The sequence below is a fragment of the Mercenaria mercenaria genome, chromosome 17 (genome assembly GCF_021730395.1).
Source record: "Mercenaria mercenaria strain notata chromosome 17, MADL_Memer_1, whole genome shotgun sequence".
NCBI classification, from domain to species: Eukaryota; Metazoa; Mollusca; class Bivalvia; order Venerida; family Veneridae; genus Mercenaria; species Mercenaria mercenaria.
Genome location: NC_069377.1, coordinates 49,371,304 through 49,396,922, shown reverse-complemented (window position 1 = coordinate 49,396,922; position 25,619 = coordinate 49,371,304). Strand labels below are relative to the sequence as shown.

Here is a 25,619-nt window from a genome sequence, read left to right as displayed (position 1 = left end):
AAATGGTCTACCACCTGACAGACCAGAATGAGCAGAACAATCTTACCTGCAAGTGTTTCGCCTTCCCTTTCTTGTTTGGATGACCAAACAGACAGTAAACACACTGTTCAAAGGCTTGCTGGTACTCCTCTTGAAACTTCGACACTGTTTCCTGGCACATATCTTTCTTCAGTACAGACATAAAGAACAGGAGCAGAGCACCATCTGACTTTGTACACCAAGAGCGACTTGAAAACACAGGAAGTTAAAACATTATATTCCATTAAACTGGTTAACATTTGTTTCATTTTGAAAACAGGCCCAAGTATTCTTTATTTATATGATACTTCTTCAAAAATAACTATTTAAAGAACAAAAACATCTCCACTTTTGTACACCAAACATGACTGACACATATAAAGAAATGTCATTAAATACTGCCAAAGTAGATAAATCTGAATTCTTTTTGTAGAAGATGTGACATTGTTTAACCAAAGTTGTAAGGAACTGCTTATTCTTGCTCAAATAGTTCTGAAACACAATTCTAATGTACCACAGTAACTTTCACAAGGCTTCATTTAGCAATTTCCTGGATAGCAGTGAGTGTTTGTGTTTCAGGACATGATGCCGATTTATCCTCATCCACATTTTGAATTCGTGAGTGGCATTATTTACGAATATTAAAGAAAATATGACCACAGCATAGAACTACCCAATGCACAGTACTAACACTCATAACAAGCTATTAAATACAGTGAAACACCGCTCGCTCGAGGTCGCAAGGGGATGAGCAAAATGCTCGAGTTATCCATGGTTTCAAGCGACCCAAACATTGACCAACATACGAAGAAAAATTGTTTTATTGTATCAATTGTCAGCGGTACCATTTGCAGAGGAAACGGTGATGCATAATAATAACAAACCCGTGACATTTAAAACAACGTATCTATGATGTATTAAGTAATAACATACTTGCTTTAATCTAAAGCAAACAGTAATTGATCAATATTTGATCAATAAAACTTTTCTTTAACCTTTCATCAATAATTAATCTCACTATTAGATCAAATATACCGACAAACAAACATTTAAGATAGTCGGGGAAAAGACAACGCAATTTTCACGACGTGCGAACATTTTTAATTAACCGATACATTCTGATTGCCGAAGCTGCGAAAATTTTTGACACCTCTGCTCGAGTTAGCCAGAAGCAACAAAGAGTAAATTAATACACAGGGACAAGGTGTCATGCTCGAGCGATCGAGTTATCGATGCTCGACCCAGCCATGGTAAATTCACATAGAAAATAGAAGGAAATCGGCCGGGACCACATGAATTGCTCGAGCGAGCCCAGGTGCTCGTTTCATCGATGCTCAAGCGAGCGGTGTTTCACTGTAAAGCAAATGATGGCACAAGAAGTCAAACAGCTGAAGAAAGTTCACACTTTATAATGTCCTTTGATCTTACCTGCCGAGATAGTCATGAGCTATGTTTAGTAACATATATGATGAGGACAAATTTTCTTCCTTTTCTTCAACCACTACATCTTCCTTCATTCTTCTCTCCTCTAACTTGTCTTCCTCTCTGAAAAATCCACAGAACCTTTTTTTTTTTTTGTTTCTTTATTCATAAGCATTAGTTAATTAAATACTGACTGATCGACCTAATCTGCAACAACAGGGCTTTCTGTGAATATCAGCTTAATTTTGCAACATCAAAATATAAACTAGATGGTTGTTTTTGGAAAAAAAAAACCCATATGACTTCCCATAAATTTTATCTTTAAAAAGAAAAGTGAAACAGAACATGGATGAAAATAATCACTTACTAGAGAGAAACAAACTGAAAGTTATGAGTAGCGCTATGCAGATTTTATGCGTAAAAATCAGAACCATAACTAATTAAAAGATCATTCAACTGTAAAACCAATCACATACTTATAACTAGGATTGCTACTGATCATTGCTATGAAATTTCATTCAAATTCCACTAACAGAATAGAAAATTTTATCCAGAAATGACCTTTATGGGGCCATAACGCAAAGTAAACCAATCTGAACAGGACATGTCAACAATATGCATATCTAGGCTTTATATCAATCACGGCTGTGCGATTTCATAGTTTTGGAGATGAACAGCAGACAATTTTAATCTCTATATAGAATTTATGGAAAAATCCAAAGGGCCAAAAAATATTCAACCAAAAATTGTGATTTTCCTATAGACTTACATTATGAAAACTAAAGGCATTGGACCCCTAATAGTAATGTTTAAAAAATGGCATTTGCTTGGTATATTCTTAAAGTTGACCATGTTTTACACTGTGTTGCAAATTTTAAACAACTTTTACCATGCCGTTTTTTGTAAATTTTGTATAATGTATGGTATTTCCTCACGCTCAAGAAGAGACAAAATTCAGTGTGATGGCCACTATCTAAAACGTCTGCAGAGAATTCATTACAGCATTAATTTTAATAAAAGAAACATCAAACTGTTGTACAACAATCATAAAACACAAAATAAAACTGTAAAAATAATTTTTTTTCTAGGGTGCTTCAAGTAAACAGATTTAATGAGACAGAATTCTAACTCCAACATTGACAAATTAAGGTCGAATCCTGTGGGTCTGTTTTGAATTTTGCTCACTTCATTCAAAAATAACCATGGGACAATAGTAAAACCTACCTGCATTTCTTCCACAATATGTAATCTAAAGAATGAAGTCAAAATAGAGAACTTTTACCGCACGTAACTCAGAATTTTTAAAGATGTGTAACTCTACCCCTCCTGATTCAGAGGTAAATTCACATTGAACAGCAAAAAATCGCTTATAAAATGAAAATTTTCCACTTTTGTACAATACATCCATAATTAGTCTTGAAAGAAGTAAAAACTTACTAGAAAAAAAGGAAAACATAGAAATAAAATTTGGCCCCAGTGGGGTTTGAACCTACGCCCCCTGAAAATTGCAGTCAAAGTAGGTTTATGGTAGAAATTGAATACTCTTCAAAAAGGAGATACTCTATTACGGGTCCAATACCTTAAATGAGGTTCAAATTTTTCAAAACAGTCACCATGCAAACTTGTTTTTTATTTGCCGAAATTTCTTAGTATATTCTAAGTTTTGAAAAATCAAGGTTTAATCAAATTCACACATTCTAAGCATTCTGGAATACTATTGTTTTTTACTCCACTGACATAAGAGTGTGTGCAGAATTTTCTAGTAGCCAAAGGAATATGACCCTACTTTCTTCTGTGAAACTGTCACAGAAAATATCTGCCAGGTAGAGACCAAACTTTTGATCTCTACCAACTAAGCTTATCAGAGTGCTACATTTACATGAAGAACACTTACTGTTTGATGATATAATACAGCAATATCCATGGTATAACAGTATCCACTGCCATTGCAGTCATGCTCTCTGGTAACGACATATTCAAATTTATTAATCTGATCAGATTCTGCGAAAAACGAATAATCTTTGTTGATGACAGTGCTTGAGATATAAGCACCTCCTTCTCAAATACCCTGCAAAAATGAAAAACCTTTATTCCATATTTACAGTCCAAATACATTTCATAAATAGAAACTATTTGCAGTCTGTGTGAATGTATTTTCATTCCCTTGAATGACTTTTGTTTTTGTTATAGGTCACATGGCGACTTTCAATTTTTTATGGAGAAGGAAGACCCATGGTACCCCTTCATGTATTATTTGAAAATTTCAAATAGTCATGCTAATGAGCTTTTGAACCCACAGAGGCAACTGACCTAACACATAGCAGTTAGAGGCAAGTGATCTGAAGTTAACCACTCAGCCAGGTAGACCCCCTACTTAGAACCATGATGACCCCAAAAGCAAAATACAGACAAGACCATAGAAACTCAATTAACAGCGTTTGTTCACATAATGTTCCCTCATCTGATGTTGCTTGTGGAAAGTGCGCATTTCATCCTGTGTATGAAATGTTCACTGTTCTAACAACCATTGTTTTAAACCACTTCTTGCCTTTCACAAAAAAATATTATAAGCTTGTGACTTTTTCCAATTGCTGTTTTCCATATTTTCCTTACATAATAGGTGCTTACTGAAAAACATAAATCCTAGAAATTGCAACTACTGAATTCTAATTCCTCTATTTTGTGAACATTTTCTAATGCTGTGAAATCATTCATATTTGTGCGAGACTATTTTTTGTAAAATTCAGTCAATCCATAAAATTAAATCCTAATAACCAAGTCAAATTTCCACCCATCTTCAGTAGCTGAAGTCTTTGGATTCAAATCACCATGAAATAATTGTTTTGCCACAAAATTAGTTTATTTCACAGTATATTCAGGGCCATAGGAACAGAGAGCGGGCTGGGGGGGCAGGTGGGGCCAGGCCCCCCACCCCCCTCAATAGTTTGGCCTGTTAAGGTAATTGTCTTAGCAATGTTTTGACAGAGAGGCGATTTTCAAAATGTGTGCCCCCCCCGCCCCCCCCAAATCTGAAAATGCTTCCTACGTGCCTGATATTTAATTCAACCACAGAAAACAATAGCCTTTTCAAGGTGATACCATATGGACAGGTTTTTTGAAGTTTTTCCCATTAAATAAGAAACCATTTAATAATTTCTTAAGTACATGTATAAACTTCTGTGGTTTTGCCCAAAAAGAGAATGTCACTCAGATATGACTCTTGTGGTTTTCTACTTACCATAATAAAAGAATGGGAACTTTGTCTATTCTTTTGGATTTAATCACAAAACCCACACAAAAATTGTCCTCCACAAATAATAATGATTTCACAGTATCTTAAATAAATAAGTATACCTTTGCATGTATGAGAATACACTGATCATTGTTTTAATCCAGCTGGACGTCTCTTCAGACTTACTTCCATGCCTCGACATCTGGTAACACTCACTGAAAGCTTGTTCTCCCCACAGTAAACAATTCTGTAAGATGCAGGGTGTTTCATAATATCTGTTACCATTTCGCCGTTTTAAATTTTTCAAAATATAGAATGTACTTTTAAATGAAAGTCACTAAGCGATAGGAGATATAATAAAGTTTTATTTGATACATAATATCAGCAGGTTTACTTAAAATACTCGCCTCAATGTCCCTTCAAAGAAAAGGTTCAGTTTTACAACATGTGCTCAAGATGACGTCCTCTCTGAAGACCTGACTGGTTTCGATCCACTGGTGTTACCATATCGTCCTTCAATAACTAGCCCAGACTATTCAAACCTTTCAACTATTTGGTGCACTTTTGTCTTGCTTAGTTTCTCATCCTTGGAATATCGTATTTGCATTGATCAAATGACTGTGACCGGTGAATGACTCTCATAGAGCTTAACTGCTTCTGTGCACTTTTCTATGAGCAATGCCATCTTGAAAATATTACTTGTTTTGATGACATTGTTTATGACGTCATGACGTCTACGTTTTTCCTTTATTGTTTACATTCAGTAAAACTTCATTCTGTCTCCTTTAGAATACTATATAACATGACTGCGTTATGTATTACATGTATGTTTTATAATAGCTTTGTAATGGTAACAGATATTATGAAACTACCTGTACATTAACATTGTCAGAATATATACCACATAGCTGCTATATCAAACAATAATATTAGGTCTTTTCAGATTTGGTACTGAGTATCGGAATAAAAGTAGACCCTGAAAGTAGGCCTTATACTTTCTAGAATATAACATTATCAAAGATAATTTTTTCTCCCTGGAAGGCATTGCTTCATTTAAAATCCTCAACATACTGAGCTAACACTATCAATTTTCATAATTTTGACTAACTCAAAGGCCATGACCAAGATTTTATGTGAAACATATTCTGTTTAACCTTTAGCCTGCTGGCGGCAAGTAATTCTGCCTCTGTGATCAGTGAAGACCAAGATCAGCCTGCCACCAATTGTTTTGTTTTGTTACTTACACTATAGTCTTCTGTTTTATAGAGAGCTTCCAGTAACATTATCCACTGTGCCTGTCTCTCAGTCTTGTCTGATGTCATTTTCACCATCTACAATATATATATATATATATATACATATATACATTGTGCATGTATAAACTTCTGTTTTTGTTAGTTAAGACAAGTGTTTCAAGTTTCTAATTCACACTTGATAAATTTACTTACGGTTTGCCACAATACATAAAACAATTTTCATTTGCATGGACTGAGTCCAGGCTTTATTCTACGTTACACGGATAAATGTTCAGTTTTACTTCCAGTTTTTCAAACATACAGAACCTCTTTAAAACTTTTTTTTAGAGTTAAACTTATTATCTACTTCGAAAACAATCAAAAATACAAAATTAACAATGTCATGCCTTTCTCAGCTCTCAGGCTTTCCCCGAAATACATTGAACAAATATACCATCATAAAATAAACCAAGATAGTGTCTTAAAACGAGAGTAAATATAATCAATATATGATATCACCTTCTGTTTTTCAGCTGAGAAATTCTGTTTGAGTATTTCAACAACTTTCTTGTAATCTTTGTTCTCGTACAGTTTCTCGGTTTCCTCCACAGATCTCGTCTGGTGTAACAGTTCTTGTTGTGACAGCACAATCTCTACAATACAATTAATATTTTTATCTACTTTTGGTTGATTATGAAACAAGTTCTACAACTTTTATATTAATCACTCTCAACAGCTCATTCCTATTTTTTCTTTGACAAAACAGAAAAATTTCAATAATCTTCATAGATCATTTGTATGAAATTATTTTAAAATTGGGCCTGCTTTTTTTGACAAAAAGATTTTGATTTTGATTTCGTTTTAACTATATACATATAGGCAAAAGTGACCATGTCCTCTGGTGACCATTTTCTTAAACAAATATGACTGATATGAACAATCTGGATAGAGGGACACCCAAGAAAATTTGAAACAACAGTTTCGAAGGAAATGTCGAAGGAAGACTTTTTTCTATTTTTAACTCTGGCAGCTATGTTTTTTGATCAATCAGAATGATTCTAAAGCTATTCATAAAGGATCCACAAAAGAGCATTTCCATTAAATAGCTTTAAAATAGGGCCAGCAGTTACTGATAAGAAGATTTTCAAAGTTTGCACTAAAAACATAAAAAGGAAAAGTGACACAGATAACAAATCTAACATTAAAGGTAAGTCTGGTTGAGTTTTTTCTTCTTTGAAAGTAATCATTAATACAAATTAAGGGAACGTTTACATACAAAAATCATTAAAAAAGGAATATGTCTTTCTGTTGGATTTTACGGTTTACTGCACAATTGAACAATTAAAGATGGTAAAGTTTTTTATATATATTTATTAAAACTAGAAAATGCTTTTGTAAAAAAGCGCAAGTCTCCCCCAATGCAAAGTCCTATAGGCAAGAAGTCAATAGGGGTCAGGAGCAAAAGTCATAGAGACACTGATGGTTGGCTGCAATAGGGATCATCTACTTGGCATGTCCAGTCATCCCGCTAAATTTCAACACTCTTGGCCTAGTGGTTCTCAAGTCACTGTTCAGGCTCCTGTGACCTTGACCTTTGATCAAGTGACCTCAAAATAAATAGGGTTCATCTACTCTGCATGTCCAATCATCCTATTAAGTTTCAACATTGTAGGTCAAGTGGTTCTCAAGTTATTTCCAAAAAATGATTTTACATGAACAGGCCACTGTGACCTTGACCTTTAACAGACTGACCCCAAAATCAATATGGGGTCATCTACTCTGCATGTTCAATCATCCTATGAAGTTTCAACATTCTGGGTCAAGTGGTTCTCAAGTTATTGATCGGAAATGGTTATCAATGTTCAGGCCTCTGTGACCTTGACCTTTAACGGAGTGACCCCAAAAACAATAGGGGTCATTTACTCTGCATGAACAATCATCCTATGAAGTTTCAACATTCTGGGTCGAGAGGTTCTCAAGTTATTGATTGGAAATGGTTTTCCATGTTCAGGCCCCTGTGGCCTTGACCTTTAACAGAGTGACCCTAAAATCGTTAGGGGTCATCTACTCTGCATGACCAATCATCCTATGAAGTTTCAACATTCTGGGTCAAGTGGTTCTCTAGTTATTGATCGGAAATGGTTTTCAATGTTCAGGCCCCTGTGACCTTGACCTTTAATGGAGTGACCCCAAAATCGATAGGGATCATCTACTCTGCATGTACAATCATCCTATGAAGTTTCAACATTCTGGGTCAAGTGGTTCTCTAGTTATTGATCGGAAGTGGTTTTCCATGTTCAGGCCCCTGTGACCTTGACCTTTAATGGAGTGACCCCAAAATCAATAGGGGTCATCTACTCTTCATGACCAATCATCCTATGAAGTTTCAACATTCTGGATCAAGTGGTTCTCTAGTTATTGATCGGAAATGGTTTTCAATGTTCAGGCCCCTGTGACCTTGACCTTTGATGGAGTGACCCCAAAATCAATAGGGGTCATCTACTCTTCATGACCAATCATCCTATGAAGTTTAAACATTCTGGGTCAAGTGGTTCTCTAGTTATTGATCGGAAATGGTTTTCAATGTTCAGGCCCCTGTGACCTTGACCTTTGACGGAGTGACCCCAAAAACAATAGGGGTCATCTACTCTACATGACCAATCATCCTATGAAGTTTCAACATTCTGGGTCAAGTGGTTCTCTAGTTATTGATCGGAAATGGTTTTCAATGTTCAGGCCCCTGTGACCTTGACCTTTGACGGAGTGACCCCAAAAACAATAGGGGTCGTCTACTCCAGCAGCCCTACAACCCTATGAAGTTTGAAGGTTCTAGGTCAAATGGTTCTCCAGTTATTGCTCGGAAATGAAGTGTGACGTACGGACGGACGGACGGAAGGACGGACGGACAGGGCAAAAACAATATGTCTCCTGGGGGAGACATAAATAAATATAATTAAATTTGAAAAAAATATTAAATTTGAAAAGAATACTCTTTTTCAAAAATCAGGTGATTTTATTCTGGCTTTATTATTTAGCCTCAGAGTGTCATACTGGCCATGGCTACTACAGTCCCCGGCCTAATTACAAAGACAATATGAAGTCATTTCATTAATAACATGGTAATACAGATGTCCAAATTTATATACATGTACATACATTTGCAGATGAACCTGCCTTAGTGACCACCTGTATTAAACAGCTACTTGTCTTAAGGTGCCAGTCAGTTAACTTTCCAAAATGACTTTTTGTTTTAATATCAACTTGTCTTAAGCAGCAGCTAGACTGTGTCTCTCCCTTTGCTGGCTGCTTAACCTTTAGCCTGCTAAATTTCTAAAATGGACTGGTCCATCATTCAATTTGGGCAATACCATTTATTATTCGAAGAGGTGTTCAATGAATGACTGAATAGTGAACAGTGCAGACAATGATCAGCCTGCACAGATGTGCAGGTTGCTCTTGGTTTGCATTGGTCGCAAAGGCAGAATCACTTGCTGCCAGCAGGCTAAAGGTTAATACAGACTTGATGTACTTTTAATGCAGGTATCAGCTCTCAACACATGATTACCTGTATCCACAAAGTTGTCTATTTTACAGTTTGGTAGGTATGCATGTTCTACTTTGAACTCTTCCTTTCCATATTCCAGATACTCTTTGATCTGAAGGTAAACAAGACCACTTGTAACTAATGTCAACTTTAGGTAGTTTACACTGCAAACAATTCCTCATTGCAGAATTTGCCTAACTCTGGTGAAATCTTTTAATTTTATGGGCACAAAATTTCATGGTTTGGGAAAAAACAGTGATTTCATGGGGATATTAACACAAAATGGATGGAAAGTTTACTTGTTAGTTGGGATTTAATTTTGTGAACTGACACTGACGCGAAATCCATCAAAGAGATTTTTTCCCAAGATTATTAATGATTTCACAGTATTCAAAACTTCAGAATTGAAAAAAGTCAGTAAAACAAACAAAATTATATATATCACCCGATCACAAAAGACACTGACTTTGCAATTAGGCTCCACTGAATCAAGACTAGTTAATTATACAAGCCTCTCCAATTACTGATTATCCACACCAAACCCAACATAGGAAATACACACACCCAACTCGTACTGCAGTATACAGGAAAACATTCAACCAAAACGAAAAACATAATGAAAAACCAAATACATGATTTCTAGGAAACTGGGAGAATTTGTGTATAAAGCCATTTTCATTTGTTTCCAGATCAGCAAGGTTTGTATTCATGGCAAGGATACTGTATGATCACAAAAACACAATAAAGGTAAAAAATTTCTATACAATGACACAGGAATTTCATATCGGGTGTGTGACATACTTGAATGAGTGTTGTTGCATTAATTCTTTTATTTAGTTCAGTGTTGTCAATCATATTAAGGCAATTAAACAAATTTGTAATACTTACATTACATTTCTATGTGTAGAAACATATGTAATAAAAAGATTATTATCTTTGCAACAGGAAATATGCACTCGTTCTTTAGCAGAAGAATATTGTGCTCCCGAAGTTGCGCCGTATTTCTGCTGCAAAACTCATGTATATTTCCCAAAATATAGCTAATAACCTATAATTATACTAAGTAATATTCAAATTCCAGCATAAACTATGGAGAGTAAATACCATTTCAAGATAGCTGACTGCATCCCCCATGTTGTTCCTTAGTACAGAGTATCTTGCCTTTAACCAGTATACTGCAATAAATAAAACACTTCATGAATAAATAAAATAAAAGTTTATGCTATTATTCAAATACAGTCAGCCTTGTCTATAGACTACAAAAACGGCCTTGTAAAATAGGGGGAAAAAAGTGTGGTTTTTTTTGCAAACAAGTGGTTTCTTAGAGCAAGCTGAACTGTGATGTCTGTAGATAAAGAGAAGATGGTGACCCTTTTAGGCAGCTTATATAGTTGTGACTTTTACTTGGAGGTTTAACTGTAGGTCTGTAAAAATTATTAATTTTGAATTTTTTCAGCAACACATTTTTCTGTTTAAATAAAAATAATCAGTAGTGCATTATTCTTTGTCGTACTACAACAAATTAAGAGACTGTGTTACCTATTACCTCTTATACAATGATTTATCCAGATATCTGCCATTGTCTCGGTATTTCCACACAGCACAGTCAGATACCAGTTATCTTCTCTACTATTACCTCTTATACACTGATTTATCCAGATATCAGCCATTGTCTCATTTTATCCACACAGTACAGTCAAATAACAGTTATCTGTACTACTATCAAGTCTAATACCATGACTTATCCAAATATCGACTATTGTTTCACTATATCAACACAGTCAGATACTAGTTATCTTCACTACTATTACATCATATACAATGATCTATCCAGATATCAGCCACTGTCTCCCTATATCCACACAGTAAGGTCAGATATCACTTATCATCACTACTATTACCTCTAATACAATGATCTATCCAGATATCAGCCACTGTCTAGCTATATCCAAACAGTAAGGTCAGATATCACTTATCTTCACTACTATTACCTCTAATACAATGATCTATCCAGATATCAGCCATTGTCTCGCTATATCCACACAGTACAGTCAGATACCAGATATCTTCATCAAAGAACTGAGGAACATCATCAGTTTCTAAACTATGGCTTCCCTGACTGTAACAAACACAAGGAACACTGATAAATTAACTGAATTTTGTTAAAATCTGCTTCAATCTGATTAAAAGTTGTACTTTCTTTTTTCAAACATGAAAATAACATTCTTTAATTTGAAAAATTAGGCACTTGCCTGAACAATTTGATACATCTAGAAAGCTTATTTTCTGTAGTTTATTTTTTATAATTGTCAAGTTTCTAGGGCAAACAGATACAATTTAGGTGATAATGATTCTTTATAGCTTGCTGAAACATTTGTCAACCAACTCCAAGTCATGAGGAGCAGTTGTCAGTTACTTGCCAGGAATAGGTCTGTTCTGGTACAGATTCCAGGAATTCTGGTTCAGTAAATATAGGACCCCAATCTTTCATAACTGAAATACTGTTGACAATTAATTCAATCAATCATTTTTTTTTCTGTAAAACATCCATATACCTTGCAAGTATCATTTACATCTCCAAAAACTCCAAACAGAAAATTGTAAGGCTTACCTTCGAGGTGACATGATGGAAGAACCTGTGACTTTTGACCTTGTAAGCAACCAAGTATCCAGCAGGAATTCAGCTTGTACAAGACATATCTGAAAATCATTGATTTAAGATATTCCTTTCACAAAAATGTTCTTGGTAACTGGTGAAAAATATACTTTTTTGTTTTTTGTTTTTGTATCATCACACCGACACAGTTATTGAAACTTTTCAGCTTTTCATGTCATGGTGCAGGAAGTAGCCAGGTGACCTTCCAAGAATTTATTCTGGCAGGCTTTGCTCATCAACCTTCCTCAAGCCATCTGGATAGCTGGCTTCCTCACACACAAGAAAGACTTCTACACCCCAAGTGAGGAGGTTTCTAATTCTGATAAGCAAGCCTGATTGGTATTGGCCATGTCACTATTATAAGCCTATATAGAGAACATTTAGCAACTTCTATTAAACAAGAGAACCATGTTGGTCCTGTTGTTCTCCATGATCTAATAAATTTGAGGAAGGTCCATTGGAAATACCAACAACAGATATTTTCACTAACAACGTTGGGGTAACTTCTCACGTTTTTTTCATTGTTTCCTAATCCTGTAGATATCAAAAGTAACCAAAGTAACTTTTAATAACAGTGAAGAAAGCACCAAATGTCTCAAGCTTCAACAGTATTTAGAAATAGCTTTGTTGCCAACAGATGTCAAGAGTAATCAATGTTTTCAGGTGGATTTAAGAATGAGTGCTTACCTGTGCCAGTTTCTGATACAACTTGGGTGGGTCTTTCATCTCAAATACGTTAGGTATATACAAATGTTTCCTTACTCTGCTAAACACTCCCATGTAAATCTCAGACAAGCCTTCTGGCCTGAAAACAATTTATCACTTATAACTTTTAAAAATATGTGTAATACCTGATTATCATCGAGATAATATATCATTACAATTATAATTTTCAATTGCAAGATAATTGTACAGTCTAACCTGTACTAACAGTCACCTCCGATCAGCGGTCACCTCCGTTCAGCGGTCATTTTATGACGCCTCCGACGGATTTTCCTCTATTTTATCACTTTATTCAGTGGCCACCTGCCGTCCGCGGCCAGCGGCCACCGAAATTGCCTCCCGACCGCCGTATTTGACCCCTTTCAGCGGCCATTTTTCTTCCAAAACCAATTTTTAGGCGATAACCGCCAAAGATACCTGATTTTTGAGAAGCACGTGATTGCTAAGTTTTGCGTGACTTTACCACAAGAACGACAAAATGACATGAGCTTCTCAATTAAAACTGATAACCAGGTGTAATCCCCTTTTTGTTATAATCAAATGGCCAGTAATTATTGGCAATTAGCGTGTCACCTCGTGTCAATTTTGTTGTTCACAGTTTGATCTCGGTTAAAGAAAAAACTCAATAACTAATTAACAGCAGCATAATACTTGTGATTTTTTTTTATACTTCTGTCATCAAAATGCTATTAAATTTATACGAAATTAATTGTGTTTGAAAAAAAAAGTAAACCACTCTATCTTTTGCGGAATGTAATGGCAATCTTAGATTTTAGCGTAGACAATAAGCGCGGAGAGTAGCTTCCCTTACCAAAATGGCGAAAATTGTAAACAAACTTGTTTTGAAGTTGGAAAATTGTCTGTAACAATTTTTGTTGTAAAAAAACCAGGCCGGAGTTTTAGATTGCTAGAAGACCATTCGTATTGCGAAGGAAAATGTACGTCATTGTATCCTGGTAAAATAATAATAGAAAACCGAAAAAGAAATGGGCTTAAAGGCTAAACTGGTCAGAAGTCTGAAAAAATACATATACTGGCTGCACCTCCAATCAGCGGTCACCTCGCTTAAGCAGCCAAATTGTCTGCTTCCCCTGGCTGGCTGCTTAAGACAGGTTAGACTGTATTTCATTGCAATGATAATTTTCTATTGCAAGATAACTGTATTTCATTGTAATGATAATTTTCTATTGCAAGATAATTGTATTTCATTGTAATGATAATTTTCCATTGCAAGGATGATAGTACTCTATTGCAAGTATGACATTATTTTATTGCAAGAATGATAGTTCTCTTTTCCAAGGGTGATAGAACTCTTTGCAAGTTTGATTGTACTCTATTGCAAGGGTTGATAATGTGACAATGTTCTATCACAAGGGTGAGAGTACTCTTACTGTAAGAGTTGTTGCAAAGGTAACAGTATTCTATTGCAATGACGACAGTGTACTCTTGATGTAGATAAAGTAAAAACTGATAGGCATAGGTCTAAATCCCATGACCACAACTCCTCACGTGGCTCTGATATTAGTTTTCCCCCGAAGTAGGCTTTACAATTTTTACTAACAAACTTCTTTCATAACTAAGATAAAGAAATACAGTATAAACAATACCTTAATTTGTTTCCATGCAAGAGATGATAGATATTGTAAGACTATAACAATATATATTGTAAGACTATAAGAAGCCAAACAAGTCATACCACTGAACCTTGAAGTGTCTAGCTAAGATATGGAGGAATGTAGAACACATGTCTAGAAGACCACAGTTCTTGATACACTTATCTAAAAAACATTTCACCATCTCAACTTCATTCCATTCTTCTGTAACCATGGCAACAGCAGACATCCTGCTTCCTGACTTGTCTGCATCTTGGAAAATGAGTTTACTATACAGTTATACTTACTGTAATATCCTATGTTAATTCTACCCTATTTATCAAAAGTTGTTTGAATGTTTCAGTTCTTTAAACTGTTTCACAATTTGATAAGACAACATACAAATGCATGTTGCAAAAAAAATCATACTTTATGACGTGTCTTTATCAATAATTACATTCTAAAATTTGCTTAATTACTTGTTTATAATTCACTTACTGCATAAATTCAGCAAAGTTTTACATAAATCTGGAGTCATATCATTTAATTGAAGAATGTTTGACAAATGAAAATTCAAGCAATACCTTTATCCTGTGTCTTGTCCTGTGTGTCAGATGTGTCAGTGTCCATGGAACTATTTTCTTCTTCGGCCACATTTCTGATAAAAAGAAAAAAATCAAATTATTAATGCACACCACTGCAAGCAGGATGAATTATGACTCTATCCACAAAAGTTAAAGAAACTACCAGAGCTTGACCCCAGGATGAGGTAAATGTTTACAGCAAGAATTCAACACGACAATATGTCTGAAGCCAATTGTCCTCTACCTCTAATTAAAGTGGGAAAGTTGTCAGTTACTTGCAGAGAACAAATGAGTAAATGTGCAGAATCCAGGATCACTAAGTAGGTTAAATGACCATCATTACAACAGGGTTCACACAAGACAAAAAGCCATGACTTACCCGAGTTTCCCATTGCATTTTACTCCCAAACAGAGATTAAAAGAATGAAAGAAATGCTCCCCAATGCTAGAAATCGCGGGTTATTCAAATTGTCACCTTCAAAAGTTGAGCCGCATTAAAATTAGTGCATACGTATTTCAGCAAAATAGTTCACTAATATTCAAGGAGGTAATTTGAAATATAAAGCTATTTTTTGAGATTTTCCCTGACTTTTCCATAACAAAATTGACAGTTTAAAATTCCATAATTTTTCAAGAACAAGGCAGTCTGAAAGACAGCTATATCCCCTGGCACTGTTATGGATAGTGAAAGGGTTGATGGTTTGAGTGGAACCATTAAACATTCGACGATGATCCAAGTTGTGACCTTGACTATAAGCTGACAGAGGTGAATTTTGAATTCTGCATATTGTCTTGATAAGGGGAATATTACAGCCAAGTCATATTAAAATCATTCAAGGGGTTAAGGAGATACAGAGCAGACATAAAGTGGAAGGCTCAAACCTTTGACCTTGAGTTGTGACCTTGACCCTGAACCAACATGGCTGGCTCATGAGTTCTGCACATCGTCTTGATGAGGTGATCAATTGACCCAAGTTTCATGAAAATCCTTCAAGGGGTTTAGGAGATACATGGAAGGTCAAACATTTGACCCTGAGTTGTGACCTTGACCTTAAGCTGAATTGGCTGACTTGTGAGTTCTGCACATCATCTTGATGAGGTGATCATTTGACCTGTTTCTTGAAATTCCTTCAAGGGGTTTAGGAGATACAGAGTGGACACAAAAAGAAAGTCTCAAACCTTTGACCTTGACTTGTGACCTTGACCTTAAGCCGACATGGCCGACTCATGAGTTCTGCACGTCTTGATGAGGTGATCATTTAACCCAAGATTCATGATTATCCTTCAAGGGGTGTAGGAGATACAGAGCGGACACAAAATAGAAGGCTAAAACCTTTGACCCTGAGTTGTGACCTTGATCTTGAGCCGATATGGCTGACTTATGGGTTCTGCACATTGTCTTGATGAGGTGATCTTTAGACCCAAGTTTCATGGAAATCCTTCAAGGGGTTTAGGAGATACAGAGCAGACACGAAATGTTACGGATGGAAGGACGGATGGAGACCATTCCTATAACATCCCATCACTCATGGCGGGGGATTTAAAATGAAATTTTCCTGGCTTTCTTTAGGTCTGTGAAAGCCCCGTACACATAAACACTAATATACTGTACACATAAACACTGATATACTATACAGTAAATGTAGTACTTGAGACTTGAAGGTAGAAACGTCTGCAGAAGATCATAAAAGTTGACAGTTTCCTCTTCTTTCTTTCTTCCACCTGTGTTTCTAACCTGTAATATAAACACACTTCATTAACTATGCTAGTAAAGCAAAACATTCTCGCAAACCTTCATGCAGTCAAACCTGTATTAGAGAAGAAAGCAACACAATATGACCGCTAAAGGCAAGTTGAAATTAGAACAAAATGTCAATTTGGGAAGTTAGCTGACTAGCCACTAATGCAGGTTCAGTTGTGCTTTTCTTTCTATTATTTCATAAATTCACTTTCTTTAATCACATTTAAACGTTGATTCTGCAGCTTTTCCCTTTTTTCATATTCTTTAGTCATTCAAACACTGGCCTACAGCCATGAAACATCTGTTTGTTTGGGCTCTAGCACTGTCTTTTCAACAGTATTTCAGTTATGTAATGGGGGCAGTGTGTTAACCTAACCAGAGTTCCTGAATTCTATAACAGTACTAACCTGTTCTCCACAAGTAACTGCCAACTTCTCTACAAGAATCAAGAGTTGGAAGGCAAAGGATTTCTGACACAATGTCTTTTATCAAATCATCACAGAGAACATAATACATATGCCTCACCTAGGGATCAAACTCCCATGATCTGTGATTTGCCTCTCTCTACAGTGATATTAGTGGACGAGCTAACCTTGAAACAGGTCGATTTTCATAAACAACTGGAGCTTGGTATCGCGATTCTAAGGGATTGAGCCTTGGTATCCCGAATTCTAAGGGACGGAGCATTGGTATCCCGAATTCTAAGGGACTGAGCCTTGGTATCCCGATTTCTAAGGGACTGAGCCTTTTGTATAAACCAAAATTCTATTGCAAAAAAATTGACTTCAAAGTCTTACTTTATGAATGTTTTCAGCCAGAAAAATTTCTTCTAGATAGACATTATTTCAATATAAACAAGTTTGATATACCTAGTTTCAACTGCGCTTACATACTTTGCACATTTCTTATAAGGAGTGTTTAAAGAATACAAACCCTAGCTGAGCGACGCTTTCCATAATTAAGAATGTCTTCAGTTGCTAGGGATGGACGTTTCCGTTTTTGTGCTTTTCTGCTTGATGGACTTCTGTCATCTATGTCTAATGGAACTTCTATATAACTGGCTGATGACTGCGAGTCACGTAAAACAATAGAACTTCCTGGGGACCTGGCTGCCATGGAAACCGGAAATGGACTTCTTCTTGGAGTTGACTGATTTAGTGGCATTTCATTGTAAGCTCTAGAGTAGCCATGATCTGTCACAGAACCAGTCAATCGCACTGAAGGAGATGAAATATTTATAATAGGTGGCCTCATTTCAGACTGTGTCTCAGTTACTGAAGTAGACAACATTTCTACAGATGTTGTAACACTAGACCCAGTCACAGTCTGACTGGTTCCAACATGAAGTGCTGATAAAACATCAGACTGGTACCCTGCTGCTACAGAAGAACTTGACTGAATTGCAGTGGATCCTTGTTCTTGAAAAACTTTCTGAGACACAGATGTCAAAGGGTTTGCATTATCAATTATCTCAGAACTTGAAACATGCACAGACATTATAGGAGGAGTTACTGAAGTTGTTACTGGCTGTAACCTTGACTGAGATCCCTGACTTGAAGAAGAGGAGTCAATTACTATCGGAGAATCCTCTGATTTTTTTTCCACCCCTATGGTAGATACATCTGTTTTTACCGGTTCAATGTTTTCACTGAGATTAGCTTCTTTACTTATATCGCTACCTGTGGAAACAGTTTTTTCCTTTAATGACATAACATCGTCAGCAATGTCTTTTGAATCATGTCCCATCTCATCAGATAAAATATCAGACACAGTAAATCCATAACTTGATGATTTTGTTAATAAACCTGCAGAAGTTTGTGAATGAGCTACTTTTTCATTATCCTCTACTGTTGCCTCCGTTTTTGTAAACCTGCCAGTAGATAGATCAGTAGAATGCTGATCCTGAATTCTATAAGGTTTTACAATTTCTGGTCTATCTGAAACATCAAGATTTGTTCCTGGTTCGTTCTTAGATTTTGGACTTCGACCAGAGGGACACCCTGGGAATGTTTCTGGTTTCATTGGACTCAGACTATCTAGCAGTGCATGTGCTGTTATAAGAGCCTCCTGGATAGAAGAGCTATCTTCTGATATATTTTCAGTTTCCATAAATTCTTCTTTCTGACTTTTTTCAATGTCTTCTGACATCTCTTCTTTTAAATCCCTGTCAATATCTCTGTCCTCCATGTTCCTGATAGCATCTTCTTTTTTATTTTCCACATTGTCACTCAAATGAGGTTCTTTCTGGTAATTTTCATCTTTCGTATCAGTATGCACTTCTATACCTTTATCTGCCCTTGCAGTGCTATCCATTTCGTCATTTATGTTGGTCTCACTCTTAATTATAGAATCTCCAGTAGTAGTGTCCTGGCTCCTGTTTTTGAAGTCTACATTATCACTAGCTTCTGTTTCCATATCAACATCTTCTTTGCTATTTTCTAACAGTTCAGTTTTCATTTTTTCAGTATTACTTTGTTCATTACTGTTCTTTTCTTCTGTACCTGCATTTTCCACAACATCTGTTTCTGTTTCACTATGCACAGTAGCTTTTACTGCCTCATTACCATCTTGTACAACACTGTCTTCTATATCAACATCCATTTTATGCATTTCTTCTTTATTTTCTACATTATCAGCATCTTTCTCCAAACTGTTTGATTTATTTTCATGAACAGATTCTTCCTTACCACTCCCAGTTTCATCACATTCCATTTGTTTTTCCTTTCCATCAGTCCCAATACTTCCATCAGGATGGACCTTAACACTATTACTTTGACCTTCATTAACTTGAGCTCCAGAGGCATCTAAATCTGCAGCTGTGTTAACATCCTCCTCTGGCAAGCTGCTGTAATCTGGTACATCCACTCTCAGACCCAGACTCTGAAATGTTTACCATACTGTGCTTGTTATCATTAGAACAGAACTGAAGCATATAAGACTTCAAAATGCTAAGGATCTTGATTATTTCAACATATATCCCAAATTCCTGTATCTTCGTGCCTTCCTATATCTTCGTGCCTCTGTCATTTACACGCGCTGCTAGTTCATGCGAAAGTTCTGACGTCACTATATTGTGTTAACATAATAAGCACATGGTATTTCTTAAACAAAGAAGGCAAAATGCATAAAAAACATGTAGTTTGCCTTTAATCCACATTAATTAAATATCTATCATAGAAAATGTGTAGCTGCTTACAAAGAAACCAAGTGCAATGCAATTATTTTTAAAATATCCAAATTTTCATTTCCAAAACTTCTGACAGTTTCATTCAAAGGTCTTTGACAATTCTCCTAACCAAATTTCATTGAAGGGGAAAATTTCCATGCTTGAATGACATAAGCGACCCGAATAACACAAGTGGCACGATGATATAGGAAAATGGCAGCCATGACTTAGGTTACACACATGGTGGAAACATCTTGAGATTTCACAAAGACTGTTTAGGATATCCAAACAAAAAAGTTTGCATGATAAAGATAAAAGGCTTATCTTCAATATCATATAAACAGTTTTGAATGTATTTTGCCTAATTTTGGGATTTAAATGGGAGAATAAGTAGGGGGCACGAAGATACAGGAAAAGGGCATATACATAAAAAAAAGACCTTCATGGCATATGGATAATTTGCTAATAACAACCTATAATGTTGTGCAAACTGAGGCAAGAAGACCAAAGCATTCAACATTTATCCACCTGAAACCATTTAAAATCTCAGACTTTATATGCTCTAGACCAAGAGATCAATCACTGACCAAATATATGTTGGCCAATGCCTTCTACAAACATATATTTCAATGGTTTCTTTCGGATAGCATTCTTCAGTTGCTCACCAGAAATTGTTTGCTATTTTTCTTTAGGTTTTTAGTCCCTGACTCACACCATCATAAGGGGACTTTCAAGTTTCCAACTTTTAATGATACAGGAAGTCCCCCTAAGTGCTCCTTCAGGCATTATTCCGGGTATGGGCTGGCACCCAGATCAAACCACTGAAAATTTACAACCCTCTCATGAAAGAATTTAAGCCCTGAGCAGATTTTGAAACCCACAGCAGTGGAGGGCAAGAGACTCTATGTCAATCACCCATGAAGACCTTGCTACATGAAATCATGATTACTGATTTCGGTTTCATTAAATCCTTACTCATCACTACTCCACCTTTTCAGTATATTTTTGCATTCTACCTGCACATTAACACCAAATATAAAGACCATGTCATAATTTCTCCTTAATAATTATGTATGTTACCAGAGGAGGGTCCGAGGTTGTAGCCTTATCATACAGCCCAATCAGTATCTCACCAATGGTTTTCCAACTGAAATAAACAAAATATTTCATCTTGCTATGCAATCAATAACTCAACTATACTTGCAATATCTTATTATTACAGTAAGTTGTGACCAACTTTTAACTGTGTACAATCTTTTTAATTTAACCAAATTGTACATTTTTGGCCCTCAAAGTTCCTATCATTTACCAGCAGTAAAACATTTTGGCATACTGTGATATTCATATCCATATGGAAATTACTAACCCTTACCCTGCTAAATTTCTATAATGAACTTGTCCATCTTTCAATTTGGACAGTACCATTAACGGTTAAAAGGGGTGCTTACCAAAAAGATACTGACTGAATAGCAAACAGTGCAGATTATGATCAAACTGCATGGTTGCAAAGGCAAACTCAGTCGTGTCCAGCATGATAAGGGCTAAATTGCAAGTTATATTTCATAGTTAGAGTACTGACAGTCTGTTTTCTTCTTTACTTAATTCAACGTTGCAAACATCTAAAGATCTTTTAAGTAACAAATTTATCAACTAACAGATGTTTTAGGATGAAGACATGTATAATCACATATGTGTATTCATCTGGAGACACCCAAGGCAAGAATGAAAGTCACAAATTTCACAAAATTTGTTAAGATTCTGCCATTCACCTGGTAATCACAATTCTTATGCCTCAATTTTGAAAAATGGAATGTGTTTTTTTTTAGTCATCTACTTGTACAAGAAGAGATTTTCATCATTTTTACATCAAATATCACATACATTTACTGCTGATCAAAAAACATTTGTGTGTATCTCTATGATCCATCGAAGCTCATAGGTATGGAGTGGAAACAATTTTTACTTGACTTTCAATAGTGACCTTGACCTTTGACCTACAAGCATAAGTCATGTATGTTCATAATCTACAAATTACCCTATATTCACACACCAAGTTTTATGAACCTAGCTTGAATACTTTCTTGAGTAATTGAAGGATCCGGATTTGTGGATGGACAGACGGACAGATGAAGAACATTCCTATAGATTAATAAGCACTCAGGCTACACTCTCATACCATCACAGGTTTAATTATGCAAACTAGAGATTGTTTCTCACAAAAAACGTATATATGGCAGGAGATATGAACGAAAAAAACTTTTATGCCTTTTCATGCATATTTCTTTACTAAGTCAAGGGCCATAACTCTGGTCTGACTGAGTCATATCTCTATTAAAACCCCAGATGCACAAATTCACATGCTGAAAAATATTCCTGAAATGTTACTTAATACTGGGTTAAATACTTTTTTAGATAAATGTGACACAAACTTAGGCCCTTTTTATGCATATTTTTGACTAAGTCAAGGGTCATAACTCTGGTCTGACAGTGTGAGATCCAAATAAAACCCCTGGTGCACAGCTTCCCATTCTGAAAAACAATCCTGTGAGGTTTGATAACGCTGGGTCAACTACTTTTTGAGAGAGGAACAGCACGAACTCGGACGGACTGACAAACAGAAGGACATGCTCCACCACCCCCCCACCAAAAAAATCGAAAGTCACAACTCCACTGAAAATCAATTAACCAGAACATGCGGATAATTATGCACAATGAGGCTTTGCACTGATCACTCCTGTAACGTTTGGTGGAATTCCTTCCAATGATATTAGAGAAGTGGCCAAAACATCATAAAATTTAATAAATCTAGGGCCATAACTCCGAAAATGCCAAAGACATGCTTAATGAGGCTTGGCACTGATCATTCCTGTAAGATTTGATGGAAATCTACCTAAAGGTGTAAGGGAAGTGGCCAAAACATCATAAAATATTATTAATCAAGGGCCACAACTCTGCTGAAAATCATCAAAACAAAAAATGCCAATGATATGCATCACTAGGCTTGGCAATGATCACCCTTGTGAAGTTTGGTGTAAATGCATTCAGTGGTGTCTGACAAGTTTCCTGAACAAACTTTGTGACAGACAGACAGATGAACAGACTGATAGACAAACGGACAGACAAACAGGACTAAATCAATATGTCTCACAAACTACATGTGGGAGACATAATAACCATCTAAGGCATGTCATTATCATATAATAAGTCTACAGTATTGACTCCTAAGAGGTGCTGCAAACAGTTGCATCTCTTAAACAGATTTAGTGTTCCTTTACCTGTACTGTTTGATTCTAGCTGGGAATTGTAACCGTTCTGGATCTGGAGGTTTACAGACAATCTGGTTTCTTCTCCGCATCTGCTGTGCCTCCTCTACATACTGTAATCGAAAGTTACCTATTAAATACCTCGACAAAGTTCCTCAAAACTATATCCATGGGTCAGTTGTCTGTTGGGTAACAATGTTTATAATCCCAATAATTATTCTGACCAACTCTCATGAGTTTCAAACTTAAACTGTGAACTCTTAGAGTGTTAACAAGATTTTCCTTCGATCTGGCCTAGTCACCTAGTTTGTGATTCAACATGGCCCAGATTGGAACTTGGGCTAAAGATCATCAAGATAAACATTCTGACCAAGTTTCATGAAGATAGGATCATAAATGTGGCCTCTAGTGTGTTAACAAGCTTTCCCTTTGATTTCACTGCGTGACTTAGTTTCTGACCCCACATGACCCAGATTTGAACTTGACCTAGAGGCCATCAAGACACACATTCTGACCAATTTTCATGAGTTGCAAACTTAAACTGTGGACTGTAGAGTGTCTCATAAAGATTGGGTTACAACTGTGTCCTCTAAGTGTTAACAAGCTCTTCCTTTGATTTGACTGGTGACCTAGTTTTTGACCCCACATGACCCAGATTTAAGACTAACGTAAAGGTCATCAAGACAAACATTCTGACCAACTTGCATGAGTTTCAAACTTAAACTGTGGACTCTAGAGTGTTAACAAGATTTTCCTACGATCTGGCCTAGTGACCTAGTTCTTGACCCCGCATGACCCAGTTTCGAACTTGACCTCGAGATCATCAAGACAAACATTCTGACCAAATTTCAAGTGGCCTCTAGAGTATTAACAAGGCAAATGTTGCAGGAAGACGCATGACAGATGACGAACAACAACAATGACTGGTCACAACAGCTCACCTTGAGCATTTCGTGCTCAGGTGAGCTAAAAATCCGGTTGATCATTGACCTCCAAGTGTGACCTTGACCTTTGAGATAGGGGTCAATTTTTTGTGCCTTACATATCATCTCATCATCAGGAACATTTAAGCCAAGTAATGTTAAAATCCCTTGATGAATGACAGCGTTATGGACTGGACTGGACAGGAAACTGCAGATGGACAGAATGACGGATGGACAGAAGGATGGAAAAGCGCAATCCTATAGTCCCCAAAACTAGTTTTCAACCAGTAGGGAACTAATAATCTTGGTAGAGGACCACTACATGGCAACTATCTAAGCTTAGGCCATCACAGTTTTAGACAATAAGACTTTTAAAGCTTTTCCTGTAAAAGTCTATGTAAAACAAGTGAATCAAAGGGCAGCACTTATATTGACCCTAGGGGCATGATTTGAATAATCTTGGTGGAGGACCATTAAACAAGAGGGCCAAGAAGGCCCTGTATCGCTCACCTGACCTATTGGCCTAAAGATCATCAAGATTAACATTCTGACCAAGTTTCATTAAGATATGGCCATAAATGTGGTCTCTAAAGTGTTAACTAGCTTTTCCTTTGATTTGACCCATTGACCTAGTTTTTGACCTCACCTGACCCAGATTCGAACTTGACCTAAAGATCATCAATATTAACATTCTGACTAAGTTTCATGAAGATACAGTCATAAATGTGGCCTCTAGAGTGTTAACAAGCTTTTCCTTTGATTTAACCTAGTGACCTAGTTTTTGACCCCACCTGACCCAGATTTGAACTTGACCTATAGATCAACATTCTGACCAAGTTTCATTAAGATATGGTCATACATGTGGCCTCTAAAGTGTTAACTAGCTTTTCCTTTGATTTGACCTGGTGACCTAGTTTTTGATCCTACATGACCCAGATTCCAACTGCATCTTGAGACCATCAAGATTAACATTCTGACCAAGATTCATGAAGATACAGTAATAAATGTGGCCTCTACAGTGTTAACAAGCTTTTCCTTTGATCTGATCTTGTGACCTAGTTTTTGACCCCAGATGATCCAATATCGAATTCGTTTGAGATTTTATTGAGGGTAACATTCTGACCAAGTTTCATTAAGATTGGGCCAAAATTGTAACCTCTAGAGTGTTAACAAGCTTTTCCTTTGATTTGACCTGGTGACCTAGTTTTTGATCCCAGATGACTCAATATCGAACTTGTCCAAGATTTTATTGAGGGTAACATTCTGACAAAGTTTCATTAAGATTGGGCCAAAATTGTGACCTCTAGAGTGTTAACAAGCTTTTCCTTTGATTTGACCTCGTGACCTAATTTTTGACCCCAGATGACCCAATATCGAACTCGTCCAAGATTTTATTGAGGGTAACATTCTGACCAAGTTTCATTAAGATTGGGCCAAAATTGTGACCTCCAGAGTGCTAACACTCAAATTGTTGACGACGGACGACGGACACAGGGTGATCACAAAAGCTCACCTTTGAG

The 25,619-nt window shown here is 36.3% G+C and overlaps 1 protein-coding gene across 2 annotated transcripts in view; it reads right to left on the bottom strand.

Moving 5' to 3' along the window:
* LOC123536259 (calcineurin-binding protein cabin-1-like) overlaps positions 1-25,619 on the bottom strand; it is a 113,904-nt gene that overhangs the window by 30,961 nt on the left and 57,324 nt on the right. For both annotated transcript variants that reach the window (XM_053528125.1, XM_053528124.1), the window contains 17 exons: positions 23,189-23,289; positions 20,994-21,060; positions 17,681-19,627; positions 16,656-16,741; positions 15,007-15,080; positions 14,527-14,695; positions 12,795-12,912; positions 12,063-12,151; positions 11,443-11,570; positions 10,556-10,626; positions 9,473-9,563; positions 6,427-6,560; positions 5,917-6,003; positions 4,795-4,919; positions 3,335-3,508; positions 1,447-1,563; positions 47-227 (listed from right to left, as the gene is read on the bottom strand). In XM_053528125.1, the coding sequence (XP_053384100.1) occupies positions 47-227; positions 1,447-1,563; positions 3,335-3,508; positions 4,795-4,919; positions 5,917-6,003; positions 6,427-6,560; positions 9,473-9,563; positions 10,556-10,626; positions 11,443-11,570; positions 12,063-12,151; positions 12,795-12,912; positions 14,527-14,695; positions 15,007-15,080; positions 16,656-16,741; positions 17,681-19,627; positions 20,994-21,060; positions 23,189-23,289 (3,759 nt within the window). The remainder of the gene's footprint in view (positions 1-46; positions 228-1,446; positions 1,564-3,334; positions 3,509-4,794; positions 4,920-5,916; positions 6,004-6,426; positions 6,561-9,472; positions 9,564-10,555; positions 10,627-11,442; positions 11,571-12,062; positions 12,152-12,794; positions 12,913-14,526; positions 14,696-15,006; positions 15,081-16,655; positions 16,742-17,680; positions 19,628-20,993; positions 21,061-23,188; positions 23,290-25,619) is intronic.